We start from the raw sequence: 22,449 nt of genomic DNA on the forward strand, positions 1-22,449 counted from the left end.
TTTAAATGTTCTGCGTCTGGTGGGTCAATAGGAAGCTGTGATGTCATCCATGACGGCTTCCTATTGGCCCGTGTGGCCGGGACCTTTAAACTTGCCAGAGATACCGGCATCACCTACTGTACGAAGGTAAGTATCTCTGGCTTCCAGGGGGGGCCCCGGAGACTGCCTGCTCCTAACCTGTAATAAAATAAATGCATTCAATAAAAATTGGAATTAAAAAGTGAAACCTGGTCTGCTGACACAGTGAAACGACCTTGGCTCAGTGACTGACTGCAGACTGCTCCTTCCTGTTTGTAAATAAAGTAATAAGGAGGCAGTCTGTTTGCCTCTGAGGCATTCTCTGAAACGCCTAAAGCACAACAAACCATTTGCAATTGAATGCGATCCAGACCAGATATACTGGATGCAAGTCCCATGTTCTAAGTGCAGTAATTGTTTATCTTCACAATGGAAATTAGAGCATCAAAACACGCAACATCTTATATGGGTTTTTAGATGGGTATTAGATACTTACTGTATTATGTATTTATTATTATTCAACTCTTAATGCCGTTTTTAATGAGTTTCAAAGCCTCCTTTGATTTCTTTAGCAGGCTTAGCACAAATCCCCAGCAGTGCAAGATGCTCGTAACACTTTCATGTTTGTAATAATTTGTTCCCAATGTTCCCAGCAGTTTGAGCAGCAACCTGTAACAATAGATAATGCTACCTCAGTAATATAATGATACATTGTAGCTGCGGAGTTACACTGACTGGACCAGCCATTATGTTAGTCACACAATCAGGATTTTGACAGATTTATAGCAGGAGCACCAAGCGATTGCCAGCGCAGATAAGAATGTACAGTAGAATTATATACATTGCCACATGCTTTACATATACACATAAGGCCGCGTCTCACGACGTCGCTCGTGCCAAATACAAACCAATGGAGGCCAATGCTTGCATCCATAGTATGCATGTGACCGCCGATGCGTGGCGAGACAAACTGGTTTGAATTTGCCACGCGGCAGCCGGGTCACGCGCGTGGCTCAGCCAATGAGGGCGAACCGCTCATGTGACATCACGGCCACGACCCACCATCGCGCAACCCTGCAGGCCACAGATCTCGGCAAGTACAGGCGCACGTGATGTCACGCACTCGGTCGCGAGCACGCCCCCTACTATGGACGAAGGCGAAGAAATAGGGGGAATGCTGCTTTAATTGAGTAAGTCCGATGACCATTGCTAACAACACATCTGGTAATTCATCCTGATCATAGTGGATAATATTAAGGGATAATCATGATTATTACTTTCACACTATTCCCAGCATTTCTCTCCAGAGAAGTGGAGCGTATACTAGTCCCAGTACACAGATACTTTCCTGGTATGCTGTTTCTATTATTTATGTTTTTTCTCTTTACATATTACTCGGTCGTTGCAAGCAAACTAGGGTCTTCGTTTAGATTGGCAGTGGGAGGCATCAACGGGCATAATTATTGGTGGAAGCCAACAATATTTCCCTGTTCTCTAGGTTGAAGAAGCTTATGAGCATTGGTATTGTGTGGTCATACCCAATATAGCTTTATGCTGCAGCATGCACCTTTTTTTCACCGTGTTCAACGTTTTTTTTTTTTTTTAAATCGAACTACGCTTTTTGTTTCCCGTGGGGCACGGAAGAAAAGGTTGCAACATTTGTCCAATGTTTTGTCTCCACGCTGTAAAAGTGAACAAGTAGTCGTTCTTTCAGCAACCACAACATGCAGAGTTCAGTGTCCTGCAATTTAGGTGGAAATAGAGGTTTCAGAAAAAAATATAATATTACAAGACCTAGGTTTGCAAGTTCCTTTTGAAAAGAAACCATCATTTTTTTGTTGCGTCTGCAAGTGTCCTGAAGAAAGCAGCCTTGCATAGTAAGATATATAGAAAGCACATGCCTGCTCTTCCTTGAAGGGATGAAAAAGGAGCACAAAGCCTTGCAACATGACAGATGGCGGCTCTGTTGAATTCTGAATTTAATGGCTCCTCTCAGTCTGTAGATAATCCGATGTAACATTTTGTAAGCATATGTCTTGAAGACCTGCAGGTAGTCTACAGTGCTTTTGTCAAAGACGAACTAAGTGGTACACTTCCAGCCCTATTAGGTTCATGTCTTCTACTGCAGGGCAGGGGTAGCCAACTCCAGTCCTCAAGGGCCACCAACAGGCCAGGTTTTCAGGATATCCCTGCTTCAGCACAGGTTGCTCAATTTTTGACTGAGCCATCTGTGCTGAAGCAGGGATATACTGCAAACCTGAACTGTTGGTGGCCCTTGAGGATTGGAGTTGACCGCCCCTGCACTGCGTGAATGCCTTGGTGCCTCTCAAGCAGGGTAAGATCTGAGTGCGTGTTGGTCCTAGATAGGTGTTGCTTCTGAACAGGCCACTCACACCTTTATAATAATGACACTGCTCACTCAAGTCTAACATCGCAGCGCTTCAAAAGTGTGGAGCAGGTGCCGGGCGGCAGCAGACTTCAAATGCAGCGTGTTAGGAAAAACGCGTAAGACGATGGTTTTCATTTTAAGTGAAATATGGTGGCGCTGGCTTTCCAATGCCCGGCAATTCTATTGTGACGAACCGGTTTCGGTGAGTTGTTTAGGTTTATTTGTAGAAAAGACACAAGCCCAAATAAAACCATTATTTTCCCAGTCTCATTTTGTGGCTGCCAGTGAAGCAACACAATACCCGTGCAGACATGTACATGTATTGTAACAGGGCACTTACTGCCACTGCACTGCCTGCTCTCACTGCAGCTCCAATTGCTTACATGCAAATGTATCCAGTCAGCACTATATATAAATAGTGGTAAGTAGGTCACCTGCAGGTTTGGGCTGATCCATTTGCAAGTGCATGTTAACCTTTGAGCTATTTAGATGTGTCCAGTTGAACTGCAATTCTTTATATATAGTGTGCTGAATATGATACGTTGGACATGGTGATAAGACACTAGTAAAAATCAAGTCATCTGTTGGAATAGCAAGATGAGATGATGTGTTTGTATTGCTTTTCAGGCGCTATTGAGAAAGCATGCAAGTCAGTATTTGGTGCTGTACTCCATCAACCCCGTTATAACGCGATCCATTACAGCGCGAATCCGCTTATAATGCAATGCAAACGTGGCTCCCAATTTTCGGATTTATGAATACTTTACAACACGATTATTGGTGTCTTAAATACTTTATTGTACAATGCATACAATTGTACATTATTTCTAACGCGATCCGCTTATAACACGATGTGATTCTTTGGACCCCAAGAACAGCGTTATAAGGGGGTTGAGCTGTACTAATATTAACAATGACAATAATACCTTTTATTTATTTTTTTGTATGATGCCAACATATTCCTCAGCGCAGTACAATGTGGGAAGGAGGACACAGTGTATGACGATTACATATATGTTAAGACGACTTTATTTCATACAGTACGATGCTTTTTTCCCCAATGGGACTAAAAGCGCTTCACAATTTCCTTACTGGGCGCACTATGCAGCACTCTGCATCAATATTTACAGGCATAATCCCTGCCCCATGGAGCTTGCAATCTGTTTTGGTGCTTGAAGCACAGGGAGATAAAGTGACTTGCCCCCAAGGTCACAAAGAGTGGACACACCGGGATGTGACCAGGAGCCTCTGTTTCAAAGTCCGGGTCAGTGCTTTTACACATTGAGCCACTCTTTCTTACATAATTCCCGGTCAATAGCTTACTTTGAAGCAAAGATACGGTCGTTAGGAAATTTATTTTAAAAAAATAAAAATCTCCGTATTTGTTTAGAGTTATTATGGTAACGTAACCGTTCTCTTAAAATACTCATTAAAATACAATTAAAATACTTTTTTTTAATTTAGTGTTACCATTATGTATACAGCAGCAGTAGTGTTACAAAACATACAGTACCATATGATCTATTCATATACAGTCTTAATACAACAACTAAGTTTCCTGTTGTATTGATATACAACAAGGGATCAGCAAAGATCCTGATTCCCAGGGTTCACTAAATGGCTTCATTTCAGTTTCAAATCAATCCTTCAGTCAGTGGAGCTCTGCAGTTCCAATGTATCCTTAATATTACTAACATAACATTATCTACTGTTACAGTTTGCAGCTCAAACTGCTGGGAATATTGGCAACAAATGATCACAAACAGGAAAGTGTTACAAACATCTTGCACTGCTCGGGAGGTGGGCTAAAACCTGCCATAGAAATGAAAGGATGATCAGTATATTATTAAAACGCATTAAAAATAGCAATTGAGTTGAATTAAAAAAAAAAAAAAAAAAAAGTATTATCAATATTATAGAACTGATTTATTATTTTAAAAAAACACAAATGTAGGATATTGCTTGGATTGCTTCTTTAAAGCAGCAACTGCCACCCCCACCAAAAGCCTATATAAGCTTTACTCATATCATGTTAATATCTTCCCCTGAGCATGTACTTTTTTTTCTTTATGAATTTTTTTTTAATGTTTAAAAAAAAATAAAATGTTTTTCTAGTGTTAAAAAAAAAGATTGATTTTCTTAATTTCTATCTTCCGATGTCCTCCTAGTAACCTTTGCACTGCAGTGGGCGCTGGTGAGCGCTTCATTTTAACTTCCCAGACACTTCATATTTAAAAACAAAAACTTAAAAATGAAAACCGCGTTGGAAAGGGCAAGAAGAGATCTTTTAAGTAGGTTTAAAAAAAACTCAAATGCAAAACAAAGTGGCTTTCAGCGGGGACTGCTGCATTAATACGCAGAGGTATACGAACAATATTCAAGTAAAACTAATATCTACATACATAGAGGTTAGGATACCTAGCAATGTAACTGCAGAGAGCCAATCATTATTAGTGCTGTGTTTTTTTATTTTATTTAATTAGGAAATCTATTCCCCCAAAACATGAGCTGCTGATCTAATGTAATCCCTTTAAAGCTGTATGCTGGAGCTGAGGGTGCATACATTAACCAGTAAGCTTGCCTTTCGTTTTCTGTTGCAGAGAGGTAAAATATTGATTTGCAGAGATTTTCACATTTGTGATACTACAGAGAGAAAGATTGCTGGTTAAAGTGGGGAATAAGAAGCAGTCATTGTTAACCCTCGCAGTCCTGCAATGCATTGTTCTATAACCCATTGCTTGTATTAATGAAGCATTAAAGGGAGTACAGTATATTGCTCTCCCGAACTAAATTGAGTAAAGACACTGACTGACACTGAGATTGTTGCAGACGAGCCTGGTTCAATTCTCGGTGTCGGCTCCTTGTGACCTTGGGCAACTCACTTTATCTCCCTGTGCCTCAGGCACCAAAAACATAGATTGTAAGCTCCACGGGGCAGGGACCTGTGCCTGCAAAATGTCTCTGTGAAGCGCTACGTAAAAAACTAGTAGCGCTATACAAGAACGTGCTATTATTATTATTATTAAAACATGCTATTATTATTATTATTATTGTTGTTATTACTACTACTTGCAAGTGGTTCTTGTAATAGGGCTTCAACACAAGAAAAGATAGATGGATTTTATTCTGTACTTTTAGTTATGTTATTATGCTTTGTTATACACAAGATATGTGGATGCAGTTTTTGTGCTATTGTGATAACAACCTCTATTTCCAATTAATAGTAATTATGTTGGCGCATAAAACATTTAGAGAATGGCTTTCTCTTTTATCATTTCTAACTGATAATGGACAATAATGAATGTTGTATATTAAAATGTTATGAAGAGATGAAACATTGTTCTTCCTCTCTGCAATTGCTCTACTGTTCTTAGTAACCACATTATGGTTCCAGCTGATGCAGTATTTAGGCAGATTACGCGGGTCCAATTTCAAAGCCTCATTAGTGTGTGTTTAAATGAAGATGGGGAATCCATGAGTGCATCTACCTGTCTTCTGGAAGTCCTCCAAACAGTTTCCTCCAAACCAGGATATAGTCAAAAATTCACCAGGCGCTCCTGTTAGTGTCTTGGATGTACAATATAAAACCACATAAAATGGTACAAATAAAATAAAATGGAAATATAAAAATATACAAACGGAGACCAAATGCAGCTCAACCCTCACTGGACCTTCCTTGTTCTCTGCAGCACTCCAAACCAGGACCTAAGTTTTAGACATTAAAATGAGCGCATGCGTCATTTTTCCTATCTATTTTAAACATGGGTGTTTAACAGCCTGAGTTAAGGATGTGGAGAATCAGAAAACCTGCTAAAGAATAAGTTAAAGAAGCATTCCACATTTATAAAAAAAAAAATCGCCCAAGGAGGGAAGCTGGGGGTCTCCGGAGCCGAACCGCATTAACTTCAGCTCGGGGACCCCCTACATCCCGAGATGCTCACCTCTGTGTAGGTGCTGCTGGTTCTTCATGGAGGTTTCAATCCCCCACATCACGTGGGCTAATAGAAAGCTGCGACGAATGGCTTTTTTTCAACAGCCATGGATGCTACTGGCAGCACCTATGGAGGTAAGAATCTCTGCAAGCAGGAGACCCCCAGTTCATCTTTGCACACCCGCCTGCAAGAAAATAAATTCAAAACAATAACTCCTTTTGGGACTTCTCAGTTTGAGCTTAGTGTCTGGTTCTGCATTGGGATGCTTGTTGTGGTTCAATGGGAAAATGTTCAGAGGTTTCTGATTCTAAAGCTCCTTTGTTACCACAGGTATCGACATTCTGAAGCTCGTTGCCGCACAGGTTGGGAGCCAGTGGCAAGACATTTACCAGTTCCTGTGCAATGCGAGCGAGCACGAGGTGGCAGCTTTCTCCAATGGTTATACAGCGGATCATGAACGGGCCTATGCAGCCTTACAACATTGGACCATCCGAGGTCCAGAAGCCAGTCTTGCTAAACTCATTAGTGCTTTACGCCAGCACCGACGTAATGACGTGGTGGAAAAGATCCGGGGCCTCATGGAGGATACGGTACAGGTAATTTGACTGCTTTCGTTATAACATTTTGCCCATCCCCCCCATAGCGCATATGCACTGCATAGTATTGTACAGCTATATTGCAATTAAAATTCCAATGTATAGGGGAAGGTTCTGGGCAGTGGCCGAACTAACCAGGGCCCACCACCTCCTGGAATACTGTTCCAGAACTTATTTTGGCAGCTGGCACAGTGTTCCGGCATTTGCAAAGGCCCCTCTCTCTGCACACCCCCTCCCCGGATCCTACCTGTGGTGCTGAGCCTTATGAGGGGGCAGCAGCGGAGGGAGCCCACACAGGTGGTCCTAACACGGAAGGGAAGGAGGGCCTTTTTTTAAGAACTTTGCACCGGGGGCCGCCAGTGCCTAGTTCTCCCCCTTGTGCCGGGTGTGGTGAAGGTGGTTTTCAAATGCACAAGCATTTTGGTTCAGTTCCATATTTATATTGTGTGTGTAATCTTGGGAGAATCCATGTAGTTCCCTTTGTCCCAGGGTACTGAATTGTAATAAAGTAATTTTTTCGTCTGCGAGATCCTCCCTTCATGGCATTTGGCCTTTACATTCCAGCCGTGATTACCACTCAAAACAGTCTGTGTGCGTGTGACTCCTTTTGATATAATCTGACGGAGAAGCCCAGGGGTTTGTGCTGGCTGGTGCACATTTTGGCTGGATAGGGCTACGTTTTATGATTTTTAAACCCAATGGTGGCGTAGCCTTTGCTGGAAAATGATGATTGTACAATTGCAGCAACATACATTACTTGACAATAGATATCTTGTAAGAGTTTGGTCTTTCTTACAGGGTTTTATGCTGTGTTTGTTGAGATTATTACATTTTTCTTTAAACTTTGGTAGCTCAGCTGGATGAAAATGAAGAATGATCCATTTGACCTATGCGGGTTTCCAAATATCATGTTCGACATCTATATGAAATGTCGTTATTGACGTTATTGATCCAATTAAAGATAACACAGCTTTCGTAAAATCTAAAATTCGTTGGCACGGTAAAAACCCAGTGCAGGTTTATAGTAGATTTGTTATGAAAACTAAGGTTTGCAGGCAGTAGAACAGCACAGAACAGTTAGACTAGTTCAGCAGGAACTCGGTTATTTAAAAACTGAAAATCAGACTTTTTTTCTATATAAAAAAGGAGACATTTTTCCAGATGAGCAATTTGCTTGTGGTGAATGACGGATACAGGTGCGAATATATTGAATTCAGAAGGTGGACCAATACCAACATGTTTTTGAGTTTTGGGAATTGCACTTCTAGTCTTTAAAAGATCACTATAAAAAAGCAATGTGAGTCTACTTTTGAGACCCATTTTCTAATCTTTAGCAGCAGAGATGTTACACATGAAGCCTTATATAATTATAATTGTTTTTTCTTCTTGTATAGTGCTGCTAGTGTACATATTGTAGCGCTGTACAGAGATATTTTGCAGACATTTCCCTGCCCCATGGAGCTTACAATCTATGTTTTTGGTGTCAGAGGCACAGGGAGAAAAAGTGACTTGCCCAAGATCTCAAGGAGCCCACACCAGGAATTGAACCAGGTTCCCCTGCTTCAAACTTAGTGCCAGTCACTGTCGTTACTCACTGAGCCGCTCCTTCTCCCTGATATCTGTTTTGCCTCCAAAATAGATGTAAGGTTGTCATTTTATTTTCAGGCACGTTTCTGAAGTACATAGACACAGCAGCGAAGATAGTGTTTGTATAAGTATTGTAGAAACAAAGTTATACAATCTTTTATATATTGAAGCAACGTCTAAAAGGCAAATGGAAGTTTTTTTTTCCTTTTAAGTCATAAAACGGTCATTGGAGATTGATGAAAGGGGTTGGTTGAAAACAGAAAGGTGGGCTTATGTTGTTCTCCCTGTTTCAAACTCAGTGTCATTATTCTGGCAGGGTCTTTACTCACTGAGCTGCTCCTTCAGCACCTTGACCTTGGCAATCCCCTCCGAAGGTTATTCAGCCCCATTCCCCATGCGCATAACCCTTCCAACAGCAGAGTGACACCAGCAGATTCAATCAGACCGTACTGTATACGAGTCAGATTGCTACTTCAGGTGACCTCAGAATCTATCAGCTTGGTGCCTCTTGTTCATTGAATCCCAGATTCCGAGCTGTTTATATAACTCCAGCTTGCTCAGAGGAGCAGAGATTCTGTTGGCTCTCAAGCTATGTTGTTTTTTTTTGCCATGGCAGCAACTGTCATGAATAGCATTGAACTATCAATTGAATTAAACCTGCTCTTAATCAGTGTTTTTTATTTTGTTTTTTTAATTTTTTTGACACATTTTTTCAAGCACTTTTGACCTGACGGGCATATGGAGAAATCTCTCTTACTTTTGCAGATCACAATATGTTTAGGATTAGAATGTGTAGGATTAGAGCATTTCCGTGACCCGGTTATTTTTTAACTTCTTTTTCGTGACCCACTAAAAAATGTATCGCCTATACTGGCCTATAGGGCCTGCACAGACACACATACAGTCACTGATATATACACACACACACACACACACAGCCACTGATACACACACAGACACACACACAGCCGCTGATACACACACATACACAGCCACTGATACACACACATACACAGCCACTGATACACACACACACAGCCACTGACACACGCAGCCACTGACACACACACTGATACACACACAGAGCCACTGATACACACACACGCAGCCACTGACACACACACCCAGCCACTGACACACACACCCAGCCACTGACACACACACCAAGCCACACAGACACTGCTACACACACACACACACACACACTGATACACACACAGAGACACTGCTACACACACAGAGACACTGCTACACACACAGAGACACTGCTACACACACAGATACACTGCTACACACACACACAAACACTGATACACAGACACTGATACACACACACTTACACTGATACTGATACACACAGACACTGATTCACACACAGACACACACACAGACACACACACACACTGATACAGATACACACAGATACACACACACACACTCGCTTTCCCCTATACGCACACAGACACAAACAGTGAATTACAGGCAACGACGGATGTGAGTGACTGGAGGGGGGAGGCGGCCAGGGACACTTGGGTGGAGGGGAGGGGGCCAGGGACACTTGGGTGGGAGGGGGCCAGGGACACTTGGGTGGGGTGGGAGGGGGCCAGGGACACTTGGATGGGGTGGGAGGGGGCCAGGGACACTTGGGTGGGTGGGAGGGGGCCAGGGACACTTGGGTGGGTGGGAGGTTGCCAGGGACACTTGGGTGGGTGGGAGGGGGCCAGGGACACTTGGGTGGGTGGGAGGGGGCCAGGGACACTTGGGTGGGTGGGAGGGGGCCAGGGACACTTGGGTGGGTTGGAGGGGGCCAGGGACACTTATGGGGCAGGGACACTTGGGTGGGAGGCAGTGACTCGGTGGGGTTACTTACCTTGCCGCCGGACGCTTTCCCCTGCTGCCCCCGATATCCCCTGCTGCCCGGGACGGGTGGTGGGCTTGGGGGCACGGGAGGTGGGCTCGGGAGGGGGTGCCATGGGAGGTGAGCTCGGGAAGCTGGCCGCGGGGGGAAGCGGGCCGCAGTAGGAGCTTGTACTTCCACCCTCCCCTATGTAACGTGTGGGCCGCAGAGGAGCTGGTACTTCCTCCTCCGTCCCACGTTGGAAGCGGGGGGGAGGAAGGGAGCGGGCCCTGCTTGCCCTGCGCAAGCGCGCGGGACCGAGGGGGGAATCGCCGCCATTTTTTTTAAACTTGAGTGGGGGGGGGGGGGGGGGGGGGGGGGGGGGGGGAGCCACCGCACGGCCAGCCTCGCTGCGACCCGGCAATTTTGGTGCCGTGGCCCGGTGCCAGGTCGCGATCCACCATTTGGGAAACGCTGATTTAAACCCTTCAGGGCTTTAACACTTTTTTCACCAGTCCATGGGACAATTATTACATGTATATACAGTATAGTGTAGGTACCTGCATTAAACGAGTTGCCTTGACGTGGCATGCAGGCTTACAAATGCTTTGGCCAAAGGGTTTAACAAAATTTTATTTTAGCCGAATTGGTAGGAGCGCAGGAATCGTTCTTTTTGTTTGTGTATATATATACATGGCTGAGGTGCTGAGAGGAAAAGTATCCATAGCCAGAGAGGTATTGTCCGTGGGTATCCGTTTAAAGTGTGAAAAAGGAATGTAGATACTCTACCTCTCCAGTGTGCTGTGTTAGGCACGTTCTATAGTGCCAGGCGCGTGCTACGCCGTGCGCCCGCGCGGATTTTTAGTTGTCTGACGTCAGCCTGTCTATACGAGGGCCGCGCGCGCGCACGGCAGGGAGAGGGGAGCCGACAGACAGCGACGAAGATGAAGAAATTCATATTTTCGCGCTGCTGCCTGCGCTCAAGTGTGTGTGTGTGTGTGTATGTGTGTGGGGGGGGGGGGGGGGTAAATAATTGCACAAATTTAAAAAAAATGATTAAACTTTTTTTTTTTATTTAAAAAAATCTTACTTAAGACTTAATTTCACTCACACAACATATACAGACACATATTCACACGTATACACTTACCTGCAGCTCCCGGCACTATATACAGGAAAAGCATGCGGCACGCCGCACGGCCGCACGGCCGCATCCTGTATATAACAGCCCTAAGAGGCTTCCATTAAGCGTCATAAATCCGCTGTCCTTTTTCGATGTACTGTATTTCAATTCCCACGACCTTCTGTGCCAAGTGTTATTGAAGATGCTCTTTAGAACGAATAGCGATAAATGGTCAGTGGAATGTCCAGGTCGGGAAATGTTCTGGTGTTCTGTTGTGTGGGTCAGATATGGTGCCTCTGTGGGAACTCCTGTGGTTTCCCAAAACACTTCATATTAGGACAGTTCTTACATTGGATAAGATAGAGTATACCACATTGCTTGATTTCCAGGTGAATAATCCTTTTATTTATATGGTTCCTTGATGTGCTATGTGTATTGTAGGTTCATTATGAGCGATTCTGTCACCATGCCATATCCTTTGTGGAAAAAAAAATCAATGTACCCAATTTTTAACTATTGGATTATTAAAATATATACCTTTTTCATATAACTTAATATATGATTAAAAGCTTAAACATAGTAAAAAGAAAGAGGAGGGGGAGGGGGGGGGAATCATAGAATATAACTACATGAAACATTCTAAATCCTACCTTTCAAACAGCCAGAACGGTAAGATATTGTATATTAGAAGTTCTGCTTCCTTTTAAAGGCGTAAAAATCCATTATATTAGAACAGTGCCTGCATGTAAGAATAGAAATTCTAATAATCCTCACAGCAGACCTTTAAAAATGGTTTCAATGACAGACTGACTTTGCCATGTTAATCTGAGCACATATTGTTCTGCTTTCAGCAGTGTACATGTGCAGACACACTTTATTCACATGAGCACACTTTCTATTGTGTCCCACCATTTCATTCTCATTTCTGTGGGTGTGCACCAGAATATCTTGTTATGTGCAAACACAACAAGGCGTGATGTTTACCTTCTCTTCACCTAATCCACTGTTTTTTTATGGCGCTAACATAGGTTAGACGAGTGTAAAGATGTAGGTGAATTACTGGTTGGGCAGAACACTACATTCCTTTACAGGTATAAATGCCTTAAAGACCAACAGGGGAGTTCTTCAGATGTCTTTTCAATTGAACACTGTGTTGAAATCAATCAGGGGTTCTATGCGATAGTGCCGATCGTGGTATAACAATTATTTAAGAAGAATGAGTGGCTGTTTCTGGTGTGCCCTACACCATGCGAGCGCAAACTTCCTGCGCTCCCCTCCCCCCCCCCCCGCCTTCTCTCCCCGTGTCTGGCACACCCCCCATCACACCTCTAATGTGGTGTCACGTGACACGCGTCACGCTTCTCAATGGCAACAGGCTTCAAGTGACGTCTTATCACATCACCCTGCGGTGTCTTTTGATGCCGCGTTGCTTTGGAGACGCGGGGACTGAAGCCGGGTAAGTGAGCCGCGTACCCCCCCACAAAAAAAGTCGTGCGTCCCCCAGTTTGCGCACCCCTGCCGTACAGCAAGCGTTTCAATTCATCTACACAATCAGGACATGTTTTACAACAAAGCTTCCTGACCAGCTGCATAAAAATCCTGCCACGTAATGTGTATCTGGCTGCTTTCAATATAATTAATGTGCAGGACTTTCACAGCAGGGGGACGGGTGGGAGAGATGAATTTCACAATTACAATGTTCATTTACCATAGAATTCTTACAACTATATAGACCAGGGGTGGCCAACTCCAGTCCTCAAGGGCCACCAACAGGTGAGCCCCTGATGGAGCCGGCTGTGCGAAGCAGGGATATTGTGAGAGCCTGACCTGTTTGGTGGTACCTTGAGGACTTGAGTTGTCGCCCCGGATATAGACCATCTACAGCTACGAACGAGCCCTGACAAGTCCCGAATACACGTGCCTTTGTCTTATTTGATAGCGTTGCTAACTGAACATCCTGAGCATGTGCTGAGCCCAGCTCCTTGTTTGCAAAGATAAATGTCTCTTATTTTGCTCTACTTGTTCCCGGCTATAATTGAATCAATCTCTGAGCCCTTATTCTCAAAACAGCAGCGTATGTTTTCTCTTCCAGTTCTCCCAAGAACTGAGTAGAGAAGCACGTTCTTATACACACTGCTGTTCATAATTATGAGAGTGCCCTTGTCTTTGTGGGCTGAGGCTGTAGCCCAAGGCCGATCCCTTGGCGTGTCATGTTCTACAAAGGGTGCCCATTCTTCTGGAGAAGTTCTCATAACATTAATGTATTTTGGTTTTTCCCAGGCATCATCATCCTTTCCAATAAACACACAGATCTCTGTTGAATTACTGCATGACTTGTCTTTGGCCCTGGAGGCTCCCCCTATCATTATATTTTGGCCCGTTTTTTTTTTTTTTTACACGAAAGATTATATGTTTTTCAATGTTTTCGTCTCTGTACTGTAGGTACTGTTTATTTGTATATATTCTACACGTCATTTTCGTTGATGTTGGAGAAATTATTTATTCTTTCATTCTGTCAGTTTCTCACCCTCACAAGCTACACCTAGACGTTTCCGGTGATTTTGGTGAATGAGGCATTGTTCTAACTAAAGGGGAGGTTATCACAATCCGGGATTGTATTATCACTTGAAATGCGCCAAATTGACACCACTTATTTTCTTTTGCAAAATGTAGCAGGGGTTTAATCCCCCAATTTTTTCTTTTGCCTTTCTGGGAAATTTACTTAAAGAAAGGTGAATGTTTGCCATTGTTGCAAATATTTTCGTTAATTGCAAAAAACCCAATGTGACTCAAGCATCAAGTGTGTGTGTGTGTGTATATATATATATATATATATATATATATATATATATATATATATATTTATATATATATATATATATATATATGTATATATATATATATGTATATACTGTATGTATGTGTGTACAGTTTTGTGAAGAAAGTACACCCTCTTTGAATTCTATGGTTTTACATATCAGGACATAATAACAATCATCTGTTCCTTAGCAGGTCTAAAAATTAGGTAAGTACAACCTCAGATGAACAACAACACATTACATATTACACCATGTAATGATTTATTTAATAAAAATAAATCCAAAATGGAGAAGCCGTGTGTGAAAAACTAAGTACACCCTTACTGCTTCCATAGGAATTAAGATGCTAAGTAGCAGACAGGTGCTGCTAATCAAATGCCCTTGATTAATTGATCATCTTTCCTCCCTCCTTTCCTCCCTCGCTATGCTCAGGGGGAGCACGCGTGAAGCTAAACTGGCGTCCGCCGACCCTGCTATTAGATACTTTGTAGCTTCCGGGATCACATAGTACAATCAAACGTAACGGCGAAGCGCACCATACGCTGGGGAGGAAAGTTTATTTTGTAACTCTTACTTACATCAGCAGATGGCTTAGTTGCTCGGTCCTACCTACTAGACACATGATACCCAGGGCACACGCTATATTATGCAGTTGAATACAGCTGCCACTGACAGCATGCGGTCCAGCTACATGCGGCTTTGCTCTGTGTGTATGTGACATCAAAGCAGTGCAAACTAACAAGAGGGGTCATGTGTGCTCCACCAAAGCTGCATAACTGAGCTATATGGGAACCCTATCACTTTATCGTACTTATAAAGTAAGATCAGTCGACAGCCACTATTCTCCTATCAGTCTGACTATGCATATAATCATAGTGCCTCTATGTCAATATATAAGGAAAAGGGGATACTTTAACCCTTGGGCGCAGTCTGGAATCAATGGTAGATCACTCTGCAGTTGCACCCACATATCACTATGGGAAGCAGATACAAAGACTCAGCGTTTATAAATACAGAGACAAAATATTACTTCTGCAGTACTGAGTAAGTAGCTACTAAATATCAGAAGTATCTAAACACAAGTTCTGGGAGACCAATAAATGAGTTACACCACATGGCACTCGGTTTGACTTGAGCATATAATTCGATCTATGGGGGCTACAAACATGGTAGCTCTTGGCATTATACTTAACAATACCACTCCTGTCACACAGGGAGCTCTTTTAAATTCCAATGTTACACCTTTACAGTCCTAACACTACATTCTCAGCTGGTGGCGAACATCGCTTTTTGTACATTTTGGGTTGCAGTATTTAGTCTAAGTTTGGACTTTGGATACACTGCATTCTCAGTAAGTGGCGATTTTTGCTTTTTGAATTTAAAAGGTGCTATGGTATGTAGTCCCTATTAGGACTTAAGGAGGATTATATTCTGTTCCATTTAAATACACCTCTAAATAAGTGCTACACCACGGCGGGGTAGTGCTGAGATGTATCATTTATAAGGTGTTTTTTGTCCAGTTTGTCCATTATTTTATTGTTATAATACTAATAAAGTTTGTTCTTTTAAAATACCACATCATTACATTTATTGGGAGTGCTACAATAGGGGCCTTCTTCTTTCACCCTATTCGCTTATAGGGCTCTTTGCCTATCCACAATGATGCAGCGCCACCATTACATACACAAACATTGGCACCAAAATGTAGAGGGAGGAGTGAGGGAACACACTGTTACTTAGCAACTGTAGATGAACATAAAATCAAAATGCCGGGTGGCACATGATGGAGGAAAGAGGTTATTCCAGCATAGTCAGACAAGCTTATAAACACAATCAATAAGTGTGTGTGTGTGTGTGTGTGTGTGTGTGTGTGTGTGTGTGTATGTATGTGTATATATATATATATATATATATATATATATATATATATATGTGTGTGTGTGTGTGTGTGTGTACATATATATATATATATATATATATATATATATATATATATATATATATATATATATATATATATATATATATGAACAACAAGAAAAGAAAGCGCCCGATCCTAGTGCAGCATGAAAAAATACAATTTAATAAAAATGAATAAAACCAACAAATGCGAACTCACAAACAAAGGATAAATAAAAGCATATAATGAGTATACTCATTCGCCAACCGCCCACGATGTGCCTTTGATTGCGCGCCCTCTCTCTGTCTGTGTTGTCTCAGCTCTTCCGAACCGACATCCAGCAGGGGACACAGGAAAAAGATCACCACAGTGTGACCCGGAAGTCCTCCACAATGTTAGTGTATTCCGGATGTGAGGTCTGCAGTTCGTGACCCCGCGATGCAGGGGCTGATCAGAGAAGTCTCTCTGCACTCCCAAAGGCAGTCCGTAGTGAAGTGGGCAGTATGGATGGAGTATAATGGTATGCCACAGTGTGACAGCAGCTAAAAAACGTTTTATACTCCATCCATACTGCCCACTTCACTACGGACTGCCTTTGGGAGTGCAGAGAGACTTCTCTGATCAGCCCCTGCATCGCGGGGTCACGAACTGCAGACCTAAAATACTAAAATGTAATAAAATGGCATATGTTGGCACTAATGAATCCCTCCTGGATAATACTCAATTGCTAATGAATGAAAAAATACAAAAAATGACACTAAGGGGCCTATGCAGAGAGCAGCGAATTTTCGAAATTCGCCATTTTTTGGAGATAATCGCGCAGAAAACAGCAGAAAATGGAGATTTCCGAAAAACGCGCCAATTTTTCTTTTCTATTTGTAAAACTCGCCTCGCGGCTGGCGAGAACCGCAATCTCGCCAGTTTAAAAAATATCCGTATGCAGAGAGGCGCGAACGGCATCTAGCGGCTGTTCGCGCCAATAAAATGGCGCGATTGTCTCCGTTTTGCCTCGCCAAAAAAAACTGCCGCTCGCGGCCATTGCAAAGGGAAAAAAAAAGGCGCGAATTTGTTTTAACACATTTCTGAAGCGCGCATCTCGCCAATTTAAACTCGCCACACGCATCCATGTTAAACATAGCAGAATTCGCACTTTTCTGCATATGGAGATTAAAACTCTCCAAAAAAGCTACTTTTTAATAAATTCGCCAATTTTAAAATTCGCTGCTCTCTGCATAGGCCCCTAAGTGTGTCAAAATAAAATTGAAAATAAAAATGAAAAAATAAAAAATGAAAAATGGAAAAATATATCAACCAAACCAAGGGTCCATGCTAGGATCTGGCTGCTCTCCACAAGGACCAACGAACTGTGTGCTGGGTGATAATGGTGAAAGGCAGGGTTGCAGACCTGTCTAAGACATGCAAATTAGCATACAGTACTATATGCTTTACTGCGGAGGGTTTTTGTCACTTTTTTTACCCACCATAACTTAACTAAGTGCATATATATATATATATATATATATACTAGCTGAGAGACCCGGCGTTGCCCGGGATGTAAATGCGTAATAGGTAGTATTATTTATAAATTGTGGAACAATAGGTGAGTATTTGTTGTAAAGGTTGGATAATAATATTGAAAAGAAAGATGGAAGAAAATGTAATACGATGTTGTATAAAAATGGTTTATTGTAACCACACCACAGTACAATGTATATTTTGGTGCCATAAGTGATGTAAAAATGTGAGGCGTGTGTCCTGCTAGGGTGTGAGGCGGCGGGTGGCGCGTGGGTTGTGAGTGCTGTCTGCGAGTGGGGGTCCTGCTAGGGTGTGAGGCGGCGGGTGGTGCGTGGGTTGTGAGTGCTGTCTGTGAGTGTGGGTCCTGCTAGGGTGTGAGGCGGCGGGTGGCGCGTGGGTTGTGAGTGGGGGTCCTGCTAGGGTGTGAGGCGGCGGGTGGCGCGTGGGTTGTGAGTGCTGTCTGTGAGTGGGGGTCCTGCTAGGGTGTGAGGCGGCGGGTGGCGCGTGGGTTGTGAGTGCTGTCTGTGCGTGGGGGTCCTGCTAGGGTGTGAGGCGGTGGGACAGTGATGTCGGTGCGTAGGGGCGGGAGGCAGCAGGTGTGTGTGGCGGCAGGTATGTGTCGAGTGTGGGGTGGGTGTCTGTTGAGTGCGTGCAGCGGCTGTGAGGCGGTGGGTGAAAGGCAGAGGCGGCCGGAGTAAGGGCGGGTGAAAGGCAGAGGCGGGGGTGGGGAGGCGGGCAGGAAGTCGAAGGGCGGCGGGAAGGGGAGGAGGGGGTGGTGGAGGGGGGCAAGGGGTGGAGGAGGGGGGCAAGGGGTGGAGGAGGGGGGCAAGGGGTGGAGGAGGGGGGCAAGGGGTGGAGGAGGGGGGCAAGGGGTGGAGGAGGGGGGAAGGGTTAGAGGAGGGGGGAAGGGTTAGAGGAGGGGGGCAGGGTTAGAGGAGCGGGGGGGGGAAGGGTTAGAGGAGCGGGGGGGGAAGGGTTAGAGGAGCGGGGGGGGAAGGGTTAGAGGAGCGGGGGGGGGAAGGGTTAGAGGAGCGGGTGGGGAAGGGTTAGAGGAGGGGGGGGAAGGGTTAGAGGAGGGGGGGAAGGGTTAGAGGAGGGGGGGAAGGGGGGGGAGGGGGTGGGAGGGGAGGGGGGTGGAGGGGAGGGGGGTGCAGGGGTGGAGGGGAGGGGGGGGTGGAGGGGAGCAGAGGGGGGGGTGGAGGGGAGCGGAGGGGGGGGAAAAGGGAGCGGAGGGGGGGGAAAGGGGAGCGGAGGGGGGGGAAAGGGGAGCGGAGGGGGGGGAAAGGGGAGCGGAGGGGGGGGAAAGGGGAGCGAAGGGGGGGAAAGGGGAGCGGAGGGGGGGGAAAGGGGAGCGGAGGGGGGGGAAAGGGGAGCGGAGGGGGGGGAAAGGGAGCGGAGGGGGGGGAAAGGGGAGCGGAGGGGGGGAAAGGGGAGGGGAGCGGAGGGGGGGGGAAAGGGGAGCGGAGGGGGGGAAAGGGGAGCGGAGGGGGGGAAAGGGGAGCGGAGGGGGGAAAGGGGAGCGGAGGGGGGGGAAAGGGGAGCGGAGGGGGGGGAAAGGGGAGCGGAGGGGGGGGAAAGGGGAGCGGAGGGGGAAGGGGGGGGGAGGCGGTGGGAAGGGGGGGGGAGGCGGTGGGAAGGGGGGGGGGAGGCGGTGGGAAGGAGGGGGGAGGCAGGGGGGAGGCGGTGGGAAGGGGGGGGGAGGCGGTGGGAAGGGAGGCGGTGGGAAGGGGGGGGGCGGTGGGTTTGGGGAGGGGGGCGGTGGGGGGGGGGCGGTGGGAAGGGGGGAGGGGAGGCGGTGGGAAGGGGGAGGGGAGGCGGTGGGAAGGGGGGAGGGGGGGCAGTGGACAGGAAGGGGGGGCAGTGGACAGGAGAGGGGGGGCAGTGGACAGGAGGGGGGGGGGGCTGTGGACAGGAGGGGGGGGCAGTGGACAGGAGGAGGGGGGGCAGTGGACAGGAGGAGGGGGGGCAGTGGACAGGAGGGGGGGCAGTGGACAGGAGGGGGGGCAGTGTCACACACACACACGCGACACCTACCTGTACTTCCGGCCGCCGCCATCTTCTCACTCGGCGCCGCGAGGGAGGAAGGGGGTCCGCCATCTTACGCGCCGCGTGGCAGCCTGTTCCCACGCCGGGGAGGGAGGTGAGTGTAGCGGGAGGGAGTGGTGTGTAGCGGGAGGGAGTGGTGTGTAGCGGGAGGGAGTGGTGTGTAGCGGGAGGGAGTGGTGAGTGGAGCGCGAGGGAATGGAGCGGGAGGGAGTGGAGCGGGAGGGAGGAAGGGGGTCCGCCATCTTAGGCGCCGCGTGGCAGCCTGCCTGTTCCCCCCCCGGGGAGGGAATGGAGCGGGAGGGAGTGGTGTGTAGCGGGAGGGAGTGGTGTGTAGCGGGAGCTACACTGTGTGAGGTAGCGGGATAGGGGGAGGGACATTGGTGGCATGGTGTAGCGGGGTAGGGGGCCTCACGGTCTGGTTGCGGTAGGGAGCTGTGTGAGGTGCAGGAGATGAGGCGTGCTGTGCGGTTCGCGGGAGCTACACTGTGTGAGGTGGCGGGATAGGGGGAGGGACATCTTTGCCATGGTGTGTGAGTGGAGGCCGCGGCCTCGCGGTCCGGTTGCGGGAGGGAGATGTGTGGCGTGGAGGGGAGGGGGGGTTTGACGAGGCAGTCTGCAGTGTTTGGTGTTGTGTGAATGTGTGTGTGTGTGCTGTGTTTGTGCGTTGTGTGTAGATTCTGTACCTGATTCGGCAGTCTGTGGTAGCAGACGTGAAGGTTTTGATAGCTGTGAAGCGTGGCCCCAGAGCAGGTTGAGGATTAGAGGATTAGGTGTTGCAAAAGCAAAGCGTTCCCAAAACTCAGTGAGGGGTGGGACAGTGTGGAAGTATTAGGGCAGTGGTTCCCAAACTTTTTCGGTTCAAGGCTCCCCAAGGCAATCAGAATTTTTTCAAGGCTCCCCAAGGCGATCAGGATTTTTACGCGGCGCCCAAAGTAAAAACAAAGGTGTACATACATACATAGGTGTACAAACATACCTAACAGTTGCAGTGCGCAGTTGGTGTCTCTCTCAGACACTCTCACTCTCTCTCACACACTCTAACTCTCTCTGACCTCACTCTCTCTCTCTCTGACCTCTCTCTGACCGCACTCTCTCTCTCTGACCTCACTCTCTCTCCTCACTCTCTCTCTCAGAACTCTCTCTCTCTGACCTCACACTCTCTCTCTCTGACCTCACACTCTCTCTCTGACCTCACACTCTCTCTCTCTGACCTCTGACCTCACATTCTCTCTGACCTCCCTCTCTCTCTCTCTCTCTGACCTCACACTCTCTCTGACCTCACACTCTCTCTCTCTCTGACCTCACACTCTCTCTGACCTCACACTCTCTCTGACCTCACATTCTCTCTGACCTCCCTCTCTCTCTGACCTCACATTCTCTCTGACCTCCCTCTCTCTGACCTCACACTCTCTCTCTCTGACCTCACTCTCTCTCTCTCTGACCTCACTCTCTCTCTCTCTGACCTCACTCTCTCTCTCTCTGACCTCACACTCTCTCTGACCTCACATTCTCTCTGACCTCCCTCTCTCTCTGACCTCACACTCTCTCTCTCTGACCTCACTCTCTCTCTCTGACCTCACTCTCTCTCTCTCTGACCTCACTCTCTCTCTCTCTCTGACCTCACTCTCTCTCTCTCTGACCTCACACTCTCTCTGACCTCACATTCTCTCTGACCTCCCTCTCTCTCTGACCTCACACTCTCTCTCTCTGACCTCACTCTCTCTCTCTCTCTCTGACCTCACTCTCTCTCTGACCCCCCTCTCTCTCTCTCTCTCTGACCTCACTCTCTATGACCTCACTCTCTCTCTCTATGACCTCACTCTCTCTCTCTCTCTGACCTCACTCTCTCTCTGACCCCCCTCTCTCTCTCTCTCTCTCTGACCTCACTCTCTATGACCTCACTCTCTCTCTCTCTCTCTATGACCTCACTCTCTCTCTCTCTCTGACCTCACTCTCTCTCTCTCTCTGACCTCACTCTCTCTCTCTGACCTCACTCTCTCTCTCAGACACACACAAATAAATACACACACACACACACAAATACACACACACACAAATAAATACACACACACACACAAATAAATACACACAGATACACACACACTGATGCAGATACACACACACACACAAATAAATACACACAGATACGGGGGGGTGGGGGAGGGTATGGCTGAACGGCCCGGTCCCTGCACGGGGGAGGTCAGTGCTGCGGGGGCCTGTGCCACGTGGGGGGAGGGCCGGTGTGCTGCGGGGAGGGAGGGGGGGGGTGACGCTGCAGTGCTGCTGGGAGACATCTGTCTCCCAGTGCTGCTCCTCCAGCGTGAGCGCCGGGCCTCCCTCTCTCAGCGTATGCAGCTCAGCGTCGCTGAGCCGGGCTGAACAGATGCACAAAGCCCCTGCATCTGTAATCAGCGCGGCTATAGTTCCTCCGGCCTGGGACATAGTAAGCGCTTAGGTGCTGCTGCTCGCTCTTGCTTGCTGCCGCTCACTCTACCAGGAGCTTTTTGCTGTCCTGGCAGAGGAGACAGCAAGCGCGCTTGGGAGGCGGGTATCACTGTGTGTGTTTGTCACTTGGTAGCTGTGTGTGTGTGTGTGTGTGTGTGTATATTATATAATATTTTAAACATTTAAAAAAAAAAAGACATGTGAGAATAAATTATTAACATTGTGCAACTTTGATAAATATA

At 46.4% G+C, this 22,449-nt stretch overlaps 1 protein-coding gene across 1 annotated transcript in view; it reads left to right on the forward strand.

Annotated features, from left to right (window-relative positions):
* The window catches only part of TNFRSF21 (TNF receptor superfamily member 21), a 99,150-nt gene that overhangs the window by 39,857 nt on the left and 36,844 nt on the right, over window positions 1–22,449 (forward strand). The window contains exon 4 of the mRNA XM_075598499.1: window positions 6,670–6,935. Coding sequence (XP_075454614.1) covers window positions 6,670–6,935 — 266 coding nt within the window. The remainder of the gene's footprint in view (window positions 1–6,669; window positions 6,936–22,449) is intronic.

The sequence above is a fragment of the Ascaphus truei genome, chromosome 4 (assembly GCF_040206685.1).
Source record: "Ascaphus truei isolate aAscTru1 chromosome 4, aAscTru1.hap1, whole genome shotgun sequence".
Lineage (NCBI taxonomy): Eukaryota > Metazoa > Chordata > Amphibia > Anura > Ascaphidae > Ascaphus > Ascaphus truei.